Below are 16,582 nucleotides of genomic sequence, written 5' to 3'. Positions count from 1 at the left end.
TGAATATTGATAAAATTTCACTCCACATTGACAGCCAAATCATGTTCCCCTGGCTAAGTGAATAGTCTCATTAAGATAAATGGGGCTGACTGCTTGCAGAGGAAAGCATGCACAAGTTGGCCTCTAGATAAACTATGATAATGTTCTGCTCTCAGTTCAATTGGTTGACACTAGAGCTGGCAAAAAGTTTTAGGACAAATAGTTTCTTCACCAAAAAATGCAGTTTTGGGCCTGTTAAAACTATTTGAGAATTCAACATAAATTTGCTGAATAGTTTGAGCCAAAAACAATTTTTGAGCTTGCATGTGGGAGACCCAAGTTCAAATCCCTGTTCCAATGACTACGTATGTTGTACAAAGTGGAATGGCTTCAACAGGAAAGACTGAGAAAGACCCATCCCAGTGTACCCTGTTGCCCAGTGGTTAGGGCACACACCTGGGAGGTGTGAGACCCAAGTTCAAATCATTGCTCTGCATAAGGCAGAATGGGACTTGACCCTGGGTCTCACACATCCCAGTTGAGTGCACCACCTCCTCTTCTAGTTTTGTGACTGGTGTTTCCAAATTGACTGGTGTTTCCAAATTTCCTTGCTTTTAATTAAAAAAAGAAGTGGTTAAAATGTTTAAAATCTAAATAAAACAGTCCGTTTGACCTGAATCTATATATCTTTTGTTTTGCCAAAAAAAAAAAACGAAAAATTTCCATTTTGATTTGAAATTAATTATTTTAGGGTTTGGGATTTTTTTTGGTTTGGCCAATGAACCAAAATATTGATTATCCCCACACACAGCTCCAGTTGTCAATGAAGTTGTTTCTTGTGAACAAAATGGAAATGTGGTAAAAAAAAAAACAATCTAAGTTTCCAGTAAAATCCTGTCTGACAGCCATTGAGAGACATGGGGAATGTTAGTGAGTTATAGATCGGGATGGTCAAACGTACTGACCCTCTGAGCTGCATATGATAATCTTCGGAGGTTTGAGAGCTGGGCGTGCTGGCCGGGGCTCCAGCCCCAAGTCCCCCCCCCCCCGCCCTTCCCTGCAAGACAGAAGCCCCATGGCCCAGCAGGCACCTCCCGTGGGCCTGAAGCCCCAAGGCCCACCACCCTGCTGCTGGGCAGAAGCCCTGAGTCTCTGTCCCAGTCTAGTAGGTGGAGAATGGGGGGGTGGGGTGCTCCACAAGCCACACTTTAACTGTAAAAGCGCCGTATGTGACTCACAAGCCGCAGGTTTGGTCACCCCTGTTATACATTATTGTAACAGGCTGTAAATCCAGTGGTGCTATTCAGTCCATGATTTTTAGTGTCTAGCAAAATTATGAATTTAAGCTCCCAGGTTTGTCTTTTGAAGGTGTTGTGCAGATTTTTTTTTGAGGATGAGAAGAGGTCTATTATAGAGTGATCGTTTTGTGAAAAATATTCACCCATGGTTGATATGGTGTTTTTGTCTTTTATCGTGTTCTGTGTGAGTTCATTCAAGAGCATAGTGATTGTCTGGTTTCACCTACATGGTTGTTACTGGGCGCTGTTATTGGAGCATTTAGTGTGTTGGATGAGGTACACCAGATGCCATGACAGGCATGTGTAGGACCCCTGCATCTTGAAAGGTGTGTGGTGGAAGGTATTGATTATCGTAGCAGTGGAGATATGTCTATAGGTTTTGTGTCTGGTGCTGCTTTGAGTTGGTATGTCCTGGTCTGTGGGGAGCTTGCTTCAGACGATGAGCTTGGAGAGGTTGGGGGGTTGTTTGAAGGCCAGAAGAGTGGGTTCCGGAAAGATTTCTTTTAGGATGTGGTCCCCATGAAGTATCAGTTGTAATTTTTTAATGAGATCCCATATGGTTTCCAGTGTGAGGTGATAGGTGACAACTAGGGGTGTGCGGTTGAAGGGGTTTTTATTTCCGTACTGAAGCAGCTTTCCCTCAGGGCATTTGGGTAACCAGTTCCATGATGCAATCTACTTTGGTAGAGAGAGACTTTCACTGGAAGACTTTCATAGCCAGGAAACTGTTAACCCTTTGCTGACACCGTACTGTCTATCAAGAATAATTCTTCCATATCTTTCTGCGTCCCTGATCCCTTTTTAAAATGATGTTCAAAATCATTTCTTCATAGCTTACAACAAATTTCTCATGTTAGCACTTACTGACCCTTGTTCAGCAAGGTGCTTAAGCATGCATGTCACTTTAAGCACCTAAGTAGTGACATTGAAATTCCATTGCAATTACTCAGGTGCTTAAAGTTAAGCACATGCTTAAATACCTTGCTGAATCAGGGCCACTATTATCAGCTCTTCATGCTGCTTCTTGTCTGCCCTTGACCTCAACTCTCACAACTTCCTAATGTAACAGTTCTGTTGTGACTGCTATGCATTGTGAGATATTGGTATGAAGGATATGTTTTTAAATTAAATTGTATTGGATAACACTTAATCAGTTCTCATGCACATCTTCTTTTCTAGTTAGAAGCCTTGTTCTTGATCTGAAGAAACCCTCTGATATGATACCAGAGTCTGAGAGCCATGTCTTCATGAGCGTGAAAGGTAAAAATAGCCTCCAGAGATTATAATTAAGGCAAATGATATGCGAACTGGTGGATCAGGTTCATAAGCTGATCTCTGTACATATGAGTCACAATTCTTTCCTGGGGTTCCCCTGTCATTCAGCAGGAAATATTCTGCTATTGGTTTGGCCCAAATCACTGTGAGAGGCAGAACCAAATCTAAGCCATGTCCCTCTCCATCTACTCTCTACATAGCAAATGTGTATATACAATCTAATATTGTGTGTGTGTAAAATGTATAAAAAAATATGTTAAAAGAACATGAAGGTTGCAAAGTGAAGCATTCAGAAGTTAGGAAATGCCAGAATCATATGCATTATGAACAGTCTTTAACTACATGATCACATACTGTTTTTTCCATGGGAGCCCTGCCTCATTCAGTGCATAGACTGTATAGTGCTCAATTAAGGAGCAGCAAATCAGCATTTTTTTTATCTTCATTGGTTGGTCACAGAATTTCCATTGCTGTTCAATCCGGGACATTTGATAACTTGGTTGTCCCTTAGCACGTAGACGTCTCTGCCACAAAATACTGTGCACCTGTCTGGACACACATATAGCCTTATTGATGGATGGGCATATTGATCATTGATTAATCTCTTAGACTGCATTGGTTAAAGATTCAGTCTCCTGAGGTCTAGAGTATCAGGAATATTATTATTATTAGGAGACACTAGGAGCACACGAGAAACAATTCCGGTGTATTACAAGTTCTTTAGTAACAAATTCTCTAAGCAGATAAACAATCCCACAAATACTAAAACACAATAGCAGATACAGAGAGAGTGCAAAATGTTTAGCCCTCTATGACCAGTCTCACTCACATCTCCTGCTGGGGGACCCTGGAGTGTCAGTCATTATTCTCCTCATCACTGTCATCATCAGCACCGGTGGTTGACATCTTGGCATCTCCTCGTGCATTTATTCTCCCCTTCCGCTACACAGACCAAGCAACACCTTTTATCCTGAGTTATGCTTATGCCTACTAAGGCTCATATATATGCATAAGGCTGTCAACCCCTTTTTTCTTATTTCCACTTCCACACCCCATAGACTTATGGGTGCTCCACTTTTCATAGGTTATCTTAGTAGACCAGGTCTACATTACAAATTTACATCACTACAACTATGTCACTTGGGGATTTGAAAAATCCACACCTCTGAGCAACACAGTTACAGCGACCTAACTCCCAGTATAGACAGCGTTATGTCAGTGGAAGGGCTTCTCTTGTCAACATAGCTACTGCCTCTCATGGAGGTGGATTAACTGTGCTGATGGGAGAAGCTCTCCCATTAGTATTAGTAGCATTTTCACTGATGTGCTACAGAAGCACAGCTGCACCGGTGCAGTGTTTTAATGTAGTCCTGCCCTTAGTTCCCCTTATTCTCATTAACATCTATGCAGACAAGTCTGGATGGTAACCTGCAGTTCCTGCAGAATTTCTCATGAGGTTACAATTGGGTGTCTTGCTGTCTAGACCACTGTGCCCTTTTAAGGAATCTGATTCCAAGTTTCACCTCACTTAAAAATTACTTGCTTACAAAATCAGACAAAAAATACTAAAGTGACACAGCCACACTATTACTGAAAAATAGTTTACTTTCTCATTTTACCATATAATTATAAAATAAATAAATTGGAATATTAATATTGTACTTATATTTCAGTGTATAGTATATAGAGCAGTATAAACAAGTCATTGTCTGTATGAAATTTTAGTTTGTACTGACTTAGCTAGTGCTTTTTATGTATCCTGTTTTAAAACTAGGCAAATATCTAGAAGAGTTGATGTACCCCCTAGAAGACCTCTGTGTACCCCAAGGGGCACATGTACCCCTGGTTGAGAACCATTGGTCTAGACGGATACATTGTGGCATATTTTCTTAAACATTTTTTTACTTTTATCTTGTAACTTTACTGGTACAGGGTTATTCCTGGGTTACCTACTTATGTCAACCTCCTTAGGCCCGAGGCCTAGTATGGCTAAGCTGAAATCATACAGGCCTCAGCCTGTAGACCTTGTAATACAACCTTACTTGCTTATATACCTAATACATATTTTTCTCTCATAACTACTTGTCAATCTTATACTCCTATGATCCTATCATGCTTAAACCTGTCCATTACACATTAATTAATTATATTTAACCACAACAATAAATACTCTATGAAATGATTAATTAAACTAATTGGCTACAAATAGCTCCCACACATCATTTGTGGATTCTCAGCTTAACACATTCACGTGGATTATTACAGGCACAGTGAAATCAACGCCTCTTGTTGATCCTGGCTTCCTGAACTGGCGTATAGCCACCTACCTTAAATTTGTCATGAGAATTCTTTGGAAGTTCCATCGTATTCAAGGGAACAAGGATCTTCCAATACATGAAGGCCTAAATAATATATTGAGATTCTGTTTCAAATCCAGAAAACCTTTTTGTCTTGGAATACAAGGGTACATCTACACAGCGACAAAAGACCCGTAGCGCAGCTGCAGCTTGCCCGGGTCTCAGGCTGTGTGGCAATAAAGTTTCAGTGTAGACATTTGGGCTTAGGCTGGAGCCTGGGCTCAGGGACCTTCCCCACTGATGGGGTCTCAGGTCCCAGGCTTCAGCTCAAGCCCAAATGTCTACACTGCAATTGTATAGCCATGCAGCCTCACTCAGCTGACCTGGGCCAGCTGTGGGTCTTTTATTGTAGTGTAGAGATATCCCAAGAGCTTGAAAACTTGTGGTGGAAGGTGGACAGATGCCAACATCCCAAATACACACCGAATCGAGCATCATGTTGAAGAAATAAGTGGCTTTTCACTCCCATAGAAAATATGGTCCACTTTGAATTGCATGCACACATCACATGGCGGATGTGCCTACTTTCTCCATAAATGGGGACTGAGAGATGGAGACACAATTCTACTTGTGACTGTGGAAACAGATTTCAAACTATGGAACACCTCATCAATCAATGTGTCAAATGATCATATCTCAGTAATATCTCTGCCATCCTCTCCACTTCACCTGAAACAATCAATTCGCCAACCTAGACTTAGATATCTAAAATTCCTTGTTTTTAACTCAGATGAAAAGAGAAGAAAAATAGAAAGGAGGGCTGGAAGGGACCTCAAGAGGTCATCTAATCCATCCCCAGTGCCGAGTCAGGATTAAGATAGCTAGACCATCCTTACATGTTAGTCTATCATAGAATCATAGAATCTTAGAATCATAGAATATCAGGGTTGGAAGGGACATCAGGAGGTCATCTAGTCCAACCCCCTGCTCAAAGCAGGACCAATCCCCATCTAAATCATCCCAGCCAGGGCTTTGTCAAGCCTGACCTAAAAAACCTCTAAGGAAGGAGATTTCACCACCTTCCTAGGTAACCCATTCCAGTGCTTCAACACCCTCCTAGTGAAAAAGGTTTTCCTAATATCCAACCTAAACCTCCCCCACTGCAACTTGAGACCATTACTCCTTGTTCTGTCGTCTGCCACCACTGAGAACAGTCTAGATCCATCCTCTTTGGAACCCCCTTTCATGAAGGCCTAAATAGTTGAAAGCAGCTATCAAATCCCCCCTCATTCTTCTCTTCTGCAGACTAAACAATCCCAGCTTCACGTCCACTGTAACCCCTAGGTCCTTTTCTGCTGAACTGCTGCCTAGCCTCTCGGTCCCTAGTCTGTAACAGTGCATGGGATTCTTCCGTCCTGCACTTGTCCTTGTTGAACCTCATCAGATTACTTTTGACCCAATCCTCTATTTTGTCTAGGTCCCTCTGTATCCTATCCCTACCCTCCAGCGTATCTACCATTCCTCCCGATTTAGTGTCATCTGCAAAGTTGCTGAGGGTACAATCCACTCCATCCTCCAGATCATTAATGAAGATATTGAACAAAACCGGCCCCAGGACCGACCCATGGGGGACTCTGCTTGATACCAGCTGCCAACTAGACATCGAGCCATTGATCACGACCCGTTGAGCCCGATGATCTAGCCAGCTTTCTATCCACCTTATAGTCCATTCATCCAGCCCATACTTTTTTAACTTGCTGGCAAGAATACTGTGGTCTTTAAAGCCCCCAATGACAGGGATTCTACCATCCCTAGATAACCTATTCCAGTGCTTAACTATCCTTATAGTTAGAAAGTTTTTCCTAATATCTAACCTAAATCTCTCTACAGAAAACAGTTGCTTTCACTACAAAACCCTGATTCGCCTCCAGAGTAAAATCCATCCTTTGCACTGAATGAGGCAGGGGTTCTGTGGAAAAAATGGTATGTGGTCATATAATTAAAGACTGGATCATAATGCATACCTAGAGAGGGACAACTTAAGGTTGCACGAGTAGTCGATTTTTGTGTAATTTCCTAGTTTTTTTAAAAAAAGCAAACAAAAAAAAACAGAAATTCCATCATGTGGCATCATATTGACACCAACATGGGTCATCAGCAGGGTTGGAACTTTAAGATCCACTATACAGACCTCTGCCACTTGAGCTAACAAAGTAACTGATAGCAGTAGAAGTTGTCATCCTCTATGTGGACCAGCGCTAGAGGGGAAAAGCAACACACTTTGCCAGAGGGTTTCACTGATGTCTGCTGACAGTGGAGGAATGGTGAGACTTGGGAATCATGGGTTCCATTAGAGGCTCTGGAGGGGAGTTTTCCCTAGTGGGCACAGGCTCTTCTGTCCATTTGCTCCCAGCTTGACCCCTTCTTTCCAATAACCTCCAACATGTTCCTGTCCTACCTCTTTCCCACCCCTGGTTCTTTGTCCCAGTCGTGTTCTCCATGCCTAGCCAGTTCCATTCTCCATTCCTCAGGCTTCTCATCCCAGCTCTAGTCTCCTTGTCCAGCCAGTCCCAGTTCCCATCTCCTGGCTTCTTTCTCAATCTGTGTCTTCACCCCTAGCATCTGGTCACCCCATACCCTCATTCCCCATCCCCATAAGCTCCAGTCCCAATCTCCCTCCTTGGGCTCCTTCTCCAATGTCCAGCATTTCCACCCCACCCAGCTGCTTGTTTCATTCTCTTTGCACATCTAATCTTGGTTCTCCCACTTCACCCTGGCTCTTCATCAGACCAGCCTGTCTCCCCTTCACCTTTTCCCCTGGCCCCACTGGTTCCCAGTCCTCATCTCCTTGCTCAGCCAGTCTCATTCTTCTTCCCCAGTCTCCTAGACCAACCACAGTCTCCTTCCTCATCCACTGGCTCCGAGTGCCCCCTCCTTTTCCCTTCCTGACTCCCAATCTCCTTGTCCAGCTAGTCTCAGTCCCCCACAACTGTCTCCCAGTCTCAATCTATTTGTCTTACCAGTCATAATCTCCTCTGCCCCCGTCTCCAAGTCCTAGTCTCCTTGCCCACCCAGTCCCAGTCTCCTCTTTACCCCCAACTCCTGGTCCCAATTTTCCCTCTCCTGCCCCATACTCTTCAGCCTCCAGTTCCATCCTTCCCTCCCAACGTCATTGTCCCAATGAACTCAGTCTGTCTCCTCTACACACACACACACACACACACACACACACACATATCTCAGGTCCAGCTCTTTTCCCCTCTGCATTCAGTTATTCAGTTCAGGTGGCTCATGCCTCCTGGGCCCAGTAGGAGAGTCTTTGAAAGCACAGGAGAGACAGCCTCCCTGCTCACAGTTCTAGTGCTTGGACCTGGCACAGCTGGGAACTTGTGACACTTTCTCGGGATGCCCATGACTGTTACCCCACTGACCCCAGTGAGAGGAAGACTTGCTGGTGCTGGGTGTCAGCTCCCTGACACCACCCGTCTATTAGTCACCCAAACAATCTCCTCAGGGCTCTGTCAGCCCTTACTTTGCCTTGTGGTTTAACAAGAGATGTACCCCAATCACCTTTGAAATGTTCCCCTGTAGTATCCAGCTCCTGTCGCTGGACAGTCTCAGAAATTGCCAGATTCGCTATCCCCAGTGTACACTGAAAGTCAGTTCCTATATAACATCACAGCACTGAGATAGAGCTACAGTAAAAACAATCATAAGTTTATTATCAAAAGCTAAAATGTAGGGGACAGTGAGTAAGGACAATGGAAACAGGAATGGTTTCATATAAAACAAAATCATAAAATGCCAAGCTGGGTCTACACTTATCAGTGGTTACCTTTCTTATATAATCAAATAGATTTCCCCTTTCTTCACCACCACCACCCCCCGCAACCCCCCAAAAAGGGTTCAGTCTTATGCAGAGCTAGCTGGTTTCTGACAAACCAGGATCCAAGCATTCATGAAGCACCTTCCCTCTGCCAGGGGTTTTCCTCAGTGAATGGATAACAAAATGTCTCCTTTCATTCATTTTGTATTCTTCAAAGTTCATTTTTTGCCCCCAGAGACAGCAGAACCCCCCTGTGGTTTAGTCTCCAATGACATCCCAACCTCTTGTTGACTTCATGTTTAAATTGGTCTCCCACTGTGTTGGCTTATAATACTTAATCACATGTGAACCAAGATGGACAGGTGAATATATATTCTAACTCCTGTCTGGAAGAAACCTGTTTTTTTTCCTTTGGTTAGTGACAGACTTTAAAACATAGTTTCAATACATATACACAACATGTTTAAATACCATCTGTACATATATCTCACAATGATTATGAGGATCAGTATAAAATAAGCCTTTATTAGAAGCCTTACATGACATTCTTTATGGATAAATACTGTAAACGTTGTCTGCTAGGTACAATGAGTTTGTCAAGCCTGCTCAGAGTTGCTGTTACAGAACACTAAACCATTTGCCAGCTGGCACAGAGGTGTTGCTTAGGGTCGCAGAACTGCAATTGCAGGGAAAGTCCTGCTCAACCCTGGGCTGGCTTATTCCCAGTCTAGATGGAATTTTCAGGGAATGAATCTGAAGATATAACAAATATCTACTGAGCATGTGCAAACTATGATTTTTCAAAGGCTTATAACTTGGCCAAATTTGGGCTGATTTTTCACCGGCATGGCAAAAGGCATATCACTGACACAAAGTCCCCACCCCCCCTCCACACACACACCCCCAATTTCAAGTCACTGCTCCAAAGCATAGGGAGTGCTAGAACTTCTGAAATAAAAGCTGGTCAGAATTTTTTAACATTATTCCCTAGCCTTGTTCTTGGAAATAGCTGAACTGTTGTGACTGAAATTAAAAATAAATAAATAAATCAGCCTGAGGCAGACATGTGGCCTGGAAAAGTTCAACCAAGCAGTTAAAGTTGGGCAAAGTTATAAGCAACTGAAAACAGGATCTTATAATGAGAACTGTTGGGCAACCTTAATAATCGGCAATGCTACTAGCCCCACCTATAATCAGTTATTTTAGGGTTATGTTTACTCTTATTTTTTACCCTTTCCAACCTTTTAATACAATAATTTTGGTCTTTTTTTTTTCTTGCCAATATAGGGGATATAATGGGTGAGTCCATTCAAAACTGTCTCAGTCCAGCTGGAATTGATAAGCTTATCAAAGTGCCCACTGGTTGTGCTGAGCAAACTATGGTGACAATGGCTCCAGCAACGTATGCCATTGAATACCTGGATGCAAGTGAACAGTGGATCAACTTTAAACCTGAAAGGAAAGAAGAAGCCCATAACATGATTGCACAAGGTATGTGGAGCCTCTTCCTCCTTCCCCCCTCCCCCAGCCCCAAATAACAAAACTGTTTTTACTTGTTCTCTCTTTGCATTGTAGAGTAAATGTTGATGTTAGACATAGGACTGAGCTTGATTCTAACTAACTTGCAGAACCAGGCACAAAATCTGCACATTCACCTGCCAGGATGATAATGAAAGAGCTAATGAAATTCCATACATTTATAAAATCAAAGGGGAAGGGTGTAAGCAAATCACAGCTGTCTGTGAACTGATGAAGATCCAAGTCAATGGAGTTGTGTCAATTTCCACCAGCTGTGGCTCTGACCCAAAGACTCTTTTTGGTTATGGTCCACACTAACCCCCCACTTCGGACTAAGGTATGCAAATTCAGCTACATTAATAACGTAGCTGAATTCGAAGTACCTTAGTCCGAACTTACCGCGGGTCCAGACGCGGCAGGGAGGCTCCCCCGTCGATGCCGCGTACTCCTCTCGCTGAGCTGGAGTACCGGCGTCGACGGCGAGCACTTCCGGGATCGATCCCAGAAGATCGATCGCTTACATCCGGACCAGGAAGTAAGTATAGACGTGTAGTATTCTGCAAACCTTTTCTAATATAATTAGGGGCTTCTCTTCCCCCCAACTCCTGTACGGGCATGGAACTCCCATGCTACTTAGGGCTTCTCTATATGAACACTCAGTTCACGGCAAGTTGGGGTGTAAATCTACTCTGCACTAACCTGCCGTGCATTAAGTGTCTATGTGGACACTGCTGCCACGCAATATCTGTTGGGCCACGCATTTACATAAGTATTTAATATGTGGTGTCTTTTAAATTAATTCAAATGTGGCTATAAAAATATCCCCAGCTTATCAAATTCCTCCAGCTTTTTACTTGTTTTATTGATGATCCAAAGCTACTTTTCCCTGCTTTCATCTGGTCGCATCATTTGTCACAAGCCCATGAAGAAAGCTACAGCCCTCCATTGCTGGATGCCAGTTCTTAGGTACACTATAACCCCTGCACTCACAGCAATTCCCTTTTAAGTTTTTACAGGCTATCAAATAAGACTGGGCATGAAGTAAGATATTGCAAACCTTACTGCAGAGTTGTCATTGTGCAACATGCAGAATAGAACCACACCTACAATTTATCCCCTTAAATAAATAACTATTAACGAAATATTCCCATTACAAGAATTATATTGTGGTGAAACATATTCCTGTTGTGTCTTTATTACAGCAGCGATATATATATGGTTACCATCTGTACTTGCTTATAAGCCAAACGCACTCTAATATGAATATTGAAATTGATCCATATATCCAATTATCTTTGAGAGCTCCTGGAGGACTGATGAGGTCCCAGAAGACTTGAGAAGGGCAAACATGGTGCCTATTTTTAAAAAGGGGTGAAATGAGGACACAGGAAATTATAATACAGCCATCCTCACTTCGATACCTAGAAAGATACTGGAACAAATTATTAAACAAGCAATTTGTAAATGTGTGGAGGATAACAGGGTTATAAGGAATAGCCAGCATGGGTTAGTCAGGAACAAATCATGCCAGATCAACCTAATTTCCTTCTTTGACAGGCTTACTGGCCTAGTAGATGGGTAGAAGCAGTAGATGTGATGTATCTTGATTTTAATAAGGCTTTTGACAGTGCTGCATGATAGTCTCATAAGCAAATTAGGGAAAGGTGGTCTAGATGTAATTACTATAAGGTGGGTGCTCAATTGGTTGAAAGGCCATACTCAAAGAGTAGTTATCGATGGTTTGCTGTCAAACTGGGAGAGCATATCTACTGGGGTCCTGCCAGGGTCAGCCTTGAGTCTGGTACAATTCAGGATTTTCATTAATGATTTGGGTAATGGAGTGGAGAGTATGCTTATAAACTTTGCAGATGACACCAAGCTGGGAAGAGTTGCAAGCACTTTGGAGGACAGGATTAGAATTCAGAGTGGAGAATTGGTCTGAATTCAACAAGATGAAATTCAGTAAATACCAGGACAGAGTACTCAATTTAGGAAGGAAAAATCAGAAAGCACAACTACAAAATGGGGAATAACTGGCTAGGCAGTAGTGCTGCTGAAAAGGATCTGGGGGTTATACTGGATTACAAATTGAATATGAGTCAACGATATGATGCAGCTGCAAAAGATGCTAATATCATTCTGAGATGTATTAATGGGAGTGTTATGTGTAAGACAAAAAGGGTAATTGCCCCACTGTACTCAGCACTGGTGAGGCCTCAGCTGGAGTACTGTGTCCAGTTCTGGGTGTCACACTTTAGGAAAGATGTGGACAAATTAGAAAGTCCAGAGGAGAGCAACAAAAATGAGAAAAGGTTTAGAAAACTTGAGCTATGAAGAAAGGTTTTTAAAAAACTGGTCATGTTTAGTCTTGAGAAAAGTCGACTGGGGGGGCCTGATAACAAGTCTTCCAATATGTTAAAGGCTGTTATAAAGAAGACAGTAACTAAAGGAATAGTTAAGCTCTGGAACAGGCTTCAAAGGGAGGTTGTGGAATTCCAATCATTGGAGGTTTTTAAGAAGTGGTTGGACATACACCTGTCAGGGATCACCTACGTTTACTTGGTTCTGCCACAGTGCAGGGGGCTGAACTTGATGACTTCTCGAGGTCCCTTCCAGTCCAACAATTCTGCGATTCTATGTCAGATGACCATAGACACAAGTATATATGAATCTAGTAACATTAGTATGGCTAGTCCTGCCTAGGGATCCAGCCCTTGTGCAGGACATGACACACCTCAGCCAGGTGAAGATGAGCCGATGGGGCCATTAACAGCAGTTTCTGCCTGGGGATCCTGGATGTGTTTGAAGGTGGCACTTCCATTCTAAGCCCCAGATTTTTTTTCAAGTGCTTCTAACTATCCACAGAATTTAGCCTAGGGCTGGAGTTCCTCATGTTTGTCTCAACCCAGTTGTGACAATGAAATAGGGGAAGATTCTGTGCAGCAGTTTTCTGGTTACCCACAGACAGAAAGAAAACTGCTTTTTGCAGCTTATCCCATAGGCAATTGGAGAGTTGCCTGATGGCTGTCAGCTGGAGACTCGCGAACGTCCTGGGGTTTGTGGCAGCTTGAGGGCTCTATACCAGCTAGGAGGCAGAGTCTGATAGGAAGCAAGGCTAGCTCAAGACTGCTGGCCAAACTTTTAAACACTAAGTGATGATTTTAGGATGTCTCACATTTTGGGCATCCTACCTGAGACACTTTAAAGAGCCTGGTTTTCAGAAAGTGCTGAGTGCCTGCCATTTAAAAATGGATCCCTTTTAAGGTGCCTTAACATAGGCACCAAAAAACTGGGGTACCTGAAATCACCAGTGTTTTAAAATCTTAGCCCTATTTTTCATAGATTTCAGTGCCAGAAACCAATCTATGTCTCTGGCCAGTCGTCATCTTATTCTGCCCCATCTTCTGCTGGCAGGTCTCACTTCCTCACTCAGCCTAAGAGCCAACAGTTAACTCAGGATTTGTCTACACAAGGAAACCAGCATGTAAATCTACCCCACACTAACCTGCTGCACAATATGTATCCATGTGGACCCTGGTGCGCTTTGATCTAGTCCTATTTCAAAGCAGCGTAGGTTGAAGTGTGCTACAGAACTTTTAGTGTACGGCAGCAGAGTCCACATGGACGCTTAGTGAGCGGCAGGCTAGCGCGGGGTAGATTTACACCCCAGCTTGTGGCAAACTAAGTGTTTGTGTAGACCAGTGGTGGGCAAACTACGGGCTGCGTCTGGCCCATCAGACCTTTTAATCCGACCCTCGAGCTCTTGCCAGGGAGCGGGGTTGGGGGCTTGCCCAGCTCTGCACGTGCCATGGCTACACGCAACTCCCAAAAGCAGCGGCATGTCCCCCCTCCAGCTCCTATGCATAGGGACAGCCAGGGGACGCCTCATGCTTCCTCCGCGCAGCTCCCATTGGCAGGGAACCACGGCCAATGGGAGCTGTAGGGGAGGTGCCTGCGGATGGGGCAGTGCACAGAGCTGCCTGGCTGTGCCTCCGCATAGGAGCTAGAGCTGCTTCTGGGAGCTGCTTGAGGTAAGCGCCACCCAGAGCCTGCACCCCAGACCTCTTCCTGTGCCCCAACCCCCCCTCCCCCAGCCCGGAGCACCCTCCCAGCCCGGAACACCCTCCTGCACCCCAAACTCCTCATCCCCAGCCCAGCCCCAGAGTCTGCACCCCCAGCTGGAGCCCTCACCCCCTCCTGTATCCCAACCCCCTACACCAGGCTGGAGCCCCCTCCCGTACCCTGAACTCCTCATTTCTGGCCCCACCCCAGAGCCTGAACTCCCACACAGAGCCCTCATCCCCTCCCGCACCCCAACCCCCAATTTCATGAGCATTCATGGCCCGCCATACAATTTCCATACCTAGATGTGGCCCTCAAGCCAAAAAGTTTGCCCACCCCTCATGTAGACAAACCCTTCCCTCGCTCCAGCACCTTTACACTGGGTCAAAGAGCCAGAGTGACTCTACATGCCCCAGATGCAGCAAAGGCTGGCTACACGTTGGGAGATGCTGGAGGTGAGAGGGGTGCAGGGAGGCCTGGGTTGTAGTATGTGGGGCTGCGGTGATCCGGGCAGTGCTGTGACCCATAGGCAGCCGATGACAGGCTGCCATAACTTACACTGGTCCCAAGGGAAGTTTGTGTTACGTCAGGGCCTGCTGAGCATCCCAGAATTGGGAGGGCGTACAAATGACTTAAAACCACCCTATCCACCTTTCTCCATGGGCTATGAGTGCTGTGTTGCGCAGCACAGACTCTCACCCATGAAGAGTAATGATGGAAAATAGACTTTTGTTTGGCAGTTAGCTGAATGGAGGTCTTTGGCCTTGTTGTATATCTGTTACCAAGGGCCTCGTCAGAATAATTTGTTCCCACCGTCATTGGCTTCTGTGCATCTTAACAATGAATTAGAGTGCAACACAAACCTGAAGTATGTTAGAATGTGTTGCATGCATCTGACTGGAAAACAGAAACACTTTGAACCTGAGGTGTTTGGTCAAGCATCGTTTCTTTTTCTTAGTAGTTGTATTTATCTAAAATCCCCCAAGGAAACGTGATGCTATTTTATTACTGGCGATTAATTATTATTAATAAAACATAGTTCTACTGTGCCTTTTTTCAATAGATCAGAAAGAACTTTACAAGGATGAGTATCACTCTCACATTAAAGGTGGGAAAATGAAGTGCAGAAAAATGAAGTGATCTATTCAAGTCAACGGCAGAGCTGGGAATGGAGCCCAGATCTCCTGACTTCCAGTTGTGTCCTATCTGCTGGACCTCACTGCCTCTTTTATGTCTTATTTCAACCCCTTGTACAGCTGCTCAAGAAAGTGGCAGTACTTGGGGATGGATTTTCAGGGACCCACCAGGCAGAAATTCCTTGGTATCCACAAATGTTTGTAATATTGATGCCCTTATGCCAACTCAAGTAGACCCATCAAGGCAGGACTTAAACAAAACTCATGCTCACTTTCCTCTACTTTATTCCAAAGGGCCTGCTGTCGCAATCATATACACACAACCTTTATGAGGAGCAAACAAAAGCAGTGGAGTGCACTTCCATGTTAATCCAGGTGTTGCATGTAAAGGCCCAAAGTGAAAAATACAAGTCCATGTACAGTAATATTCTTACCCAATATATTTGATTGCTTGTTTATGCAGGTTACACGAGACTTCTTGAATTTCAGAAGGAGGATGGCTCTTACGGCGCATTCAAAAAAACTCCCAGCAGTACATGGTAGTGTATGCGTCATAATCAGCCTTAGTTGTTGTTTTATATTCTAAAATGCCAATGTTGTCACACATAGTGCATCAGAAGTTTACTTGCTGGCTTTTGGGGCCAAATTGTCAAATTGTGCCCATATACTTGAATGCATCTAATATGTACACAGACAATTTAGCTACATACACAGCTATGTGAGCAGGCTTCACACGTGCACGATGGGTATTTGCAAATATATGGATGCAAGTCTGTGTGCCTAAACTTTGATTCTTTGGCTTTTTATGGCCAAATAGTTTTTATTATTAATAAAGTGAGACTTTTTTTCTGAACAACTTTCAGTGAACAGCTAATGCTGATGTAATTACGTGGGCACGTGCAAGCATTGTTTAATAAGAAGTGCAAACACCTGGGCGGACACTTCTATATATATATATTTAAAACTGCTTATACTGGCAGGAGTGAAAATAATATGAAACACTAACCGGTAAGGGGGCCCGGCTCCAGGCCTCGAGTGGAAAGGGCAGAGCCTCGAGCAGAAGGAGCAGGACTGGGGGGGTCAACCTCCCCCAAACAGCCCATCTGCGCTGCCTGGCCCGTGCCGCCCGGAGCTCCAGTGGCAATTTAAAAGGGCCCAGGGCTGCTGACGGAGGGGGCAAAAGGGGCAGCG

General features: G+C 44.1%; 1 protein-coding gene across 1 annotated transcript in view; it reads left to right on the top strand.

Moving 5' to 3' along the window:
- The window catches only part of LOC128829845 (complement C4-like), a 93,196-nt gene that overhangs the window by 41,490 nt on the left and 35,124 nt on the right, over positions 1 to 16,582 (top strand). Inside the window, exons 23-25 of the mRNA XM_054015234.1 lie at positions 2,457 to 2,537; positions 9,963 to 10,166; positions 15,855 to 15,930. Of these exons, the coding sequence (XP_053871209.1) occupies positions 2,457 to 2,537; positions 9,963 to 10,166; positions 15,855 to 15,930 (361 nt within the window). The remainder of the gene's footprint in view (positions 1 to 2,456; positions 2,538 to 9,962; positions 10,167 to 15,854; positions 15,931 to 16,582) is intronic.

This window comes from Malaclemys terrapin, chromosome 1 (genome assembly GCF_027887155.1).
Source record: "Malaclemys terrapin pileata isolate rMalTer1 chromosome 1, rMalTer1.hap1, whole genome shotgun sequence".
Classification (NCBI taxonomy): Eukaryota; Metazoa; Chordata; order Testudines; family Emydidae; genus Malaclemys; species Malaclemys terrapin.
This window is presented reverse-complemented; position numbering and strand designations above follow the sequence as displayed.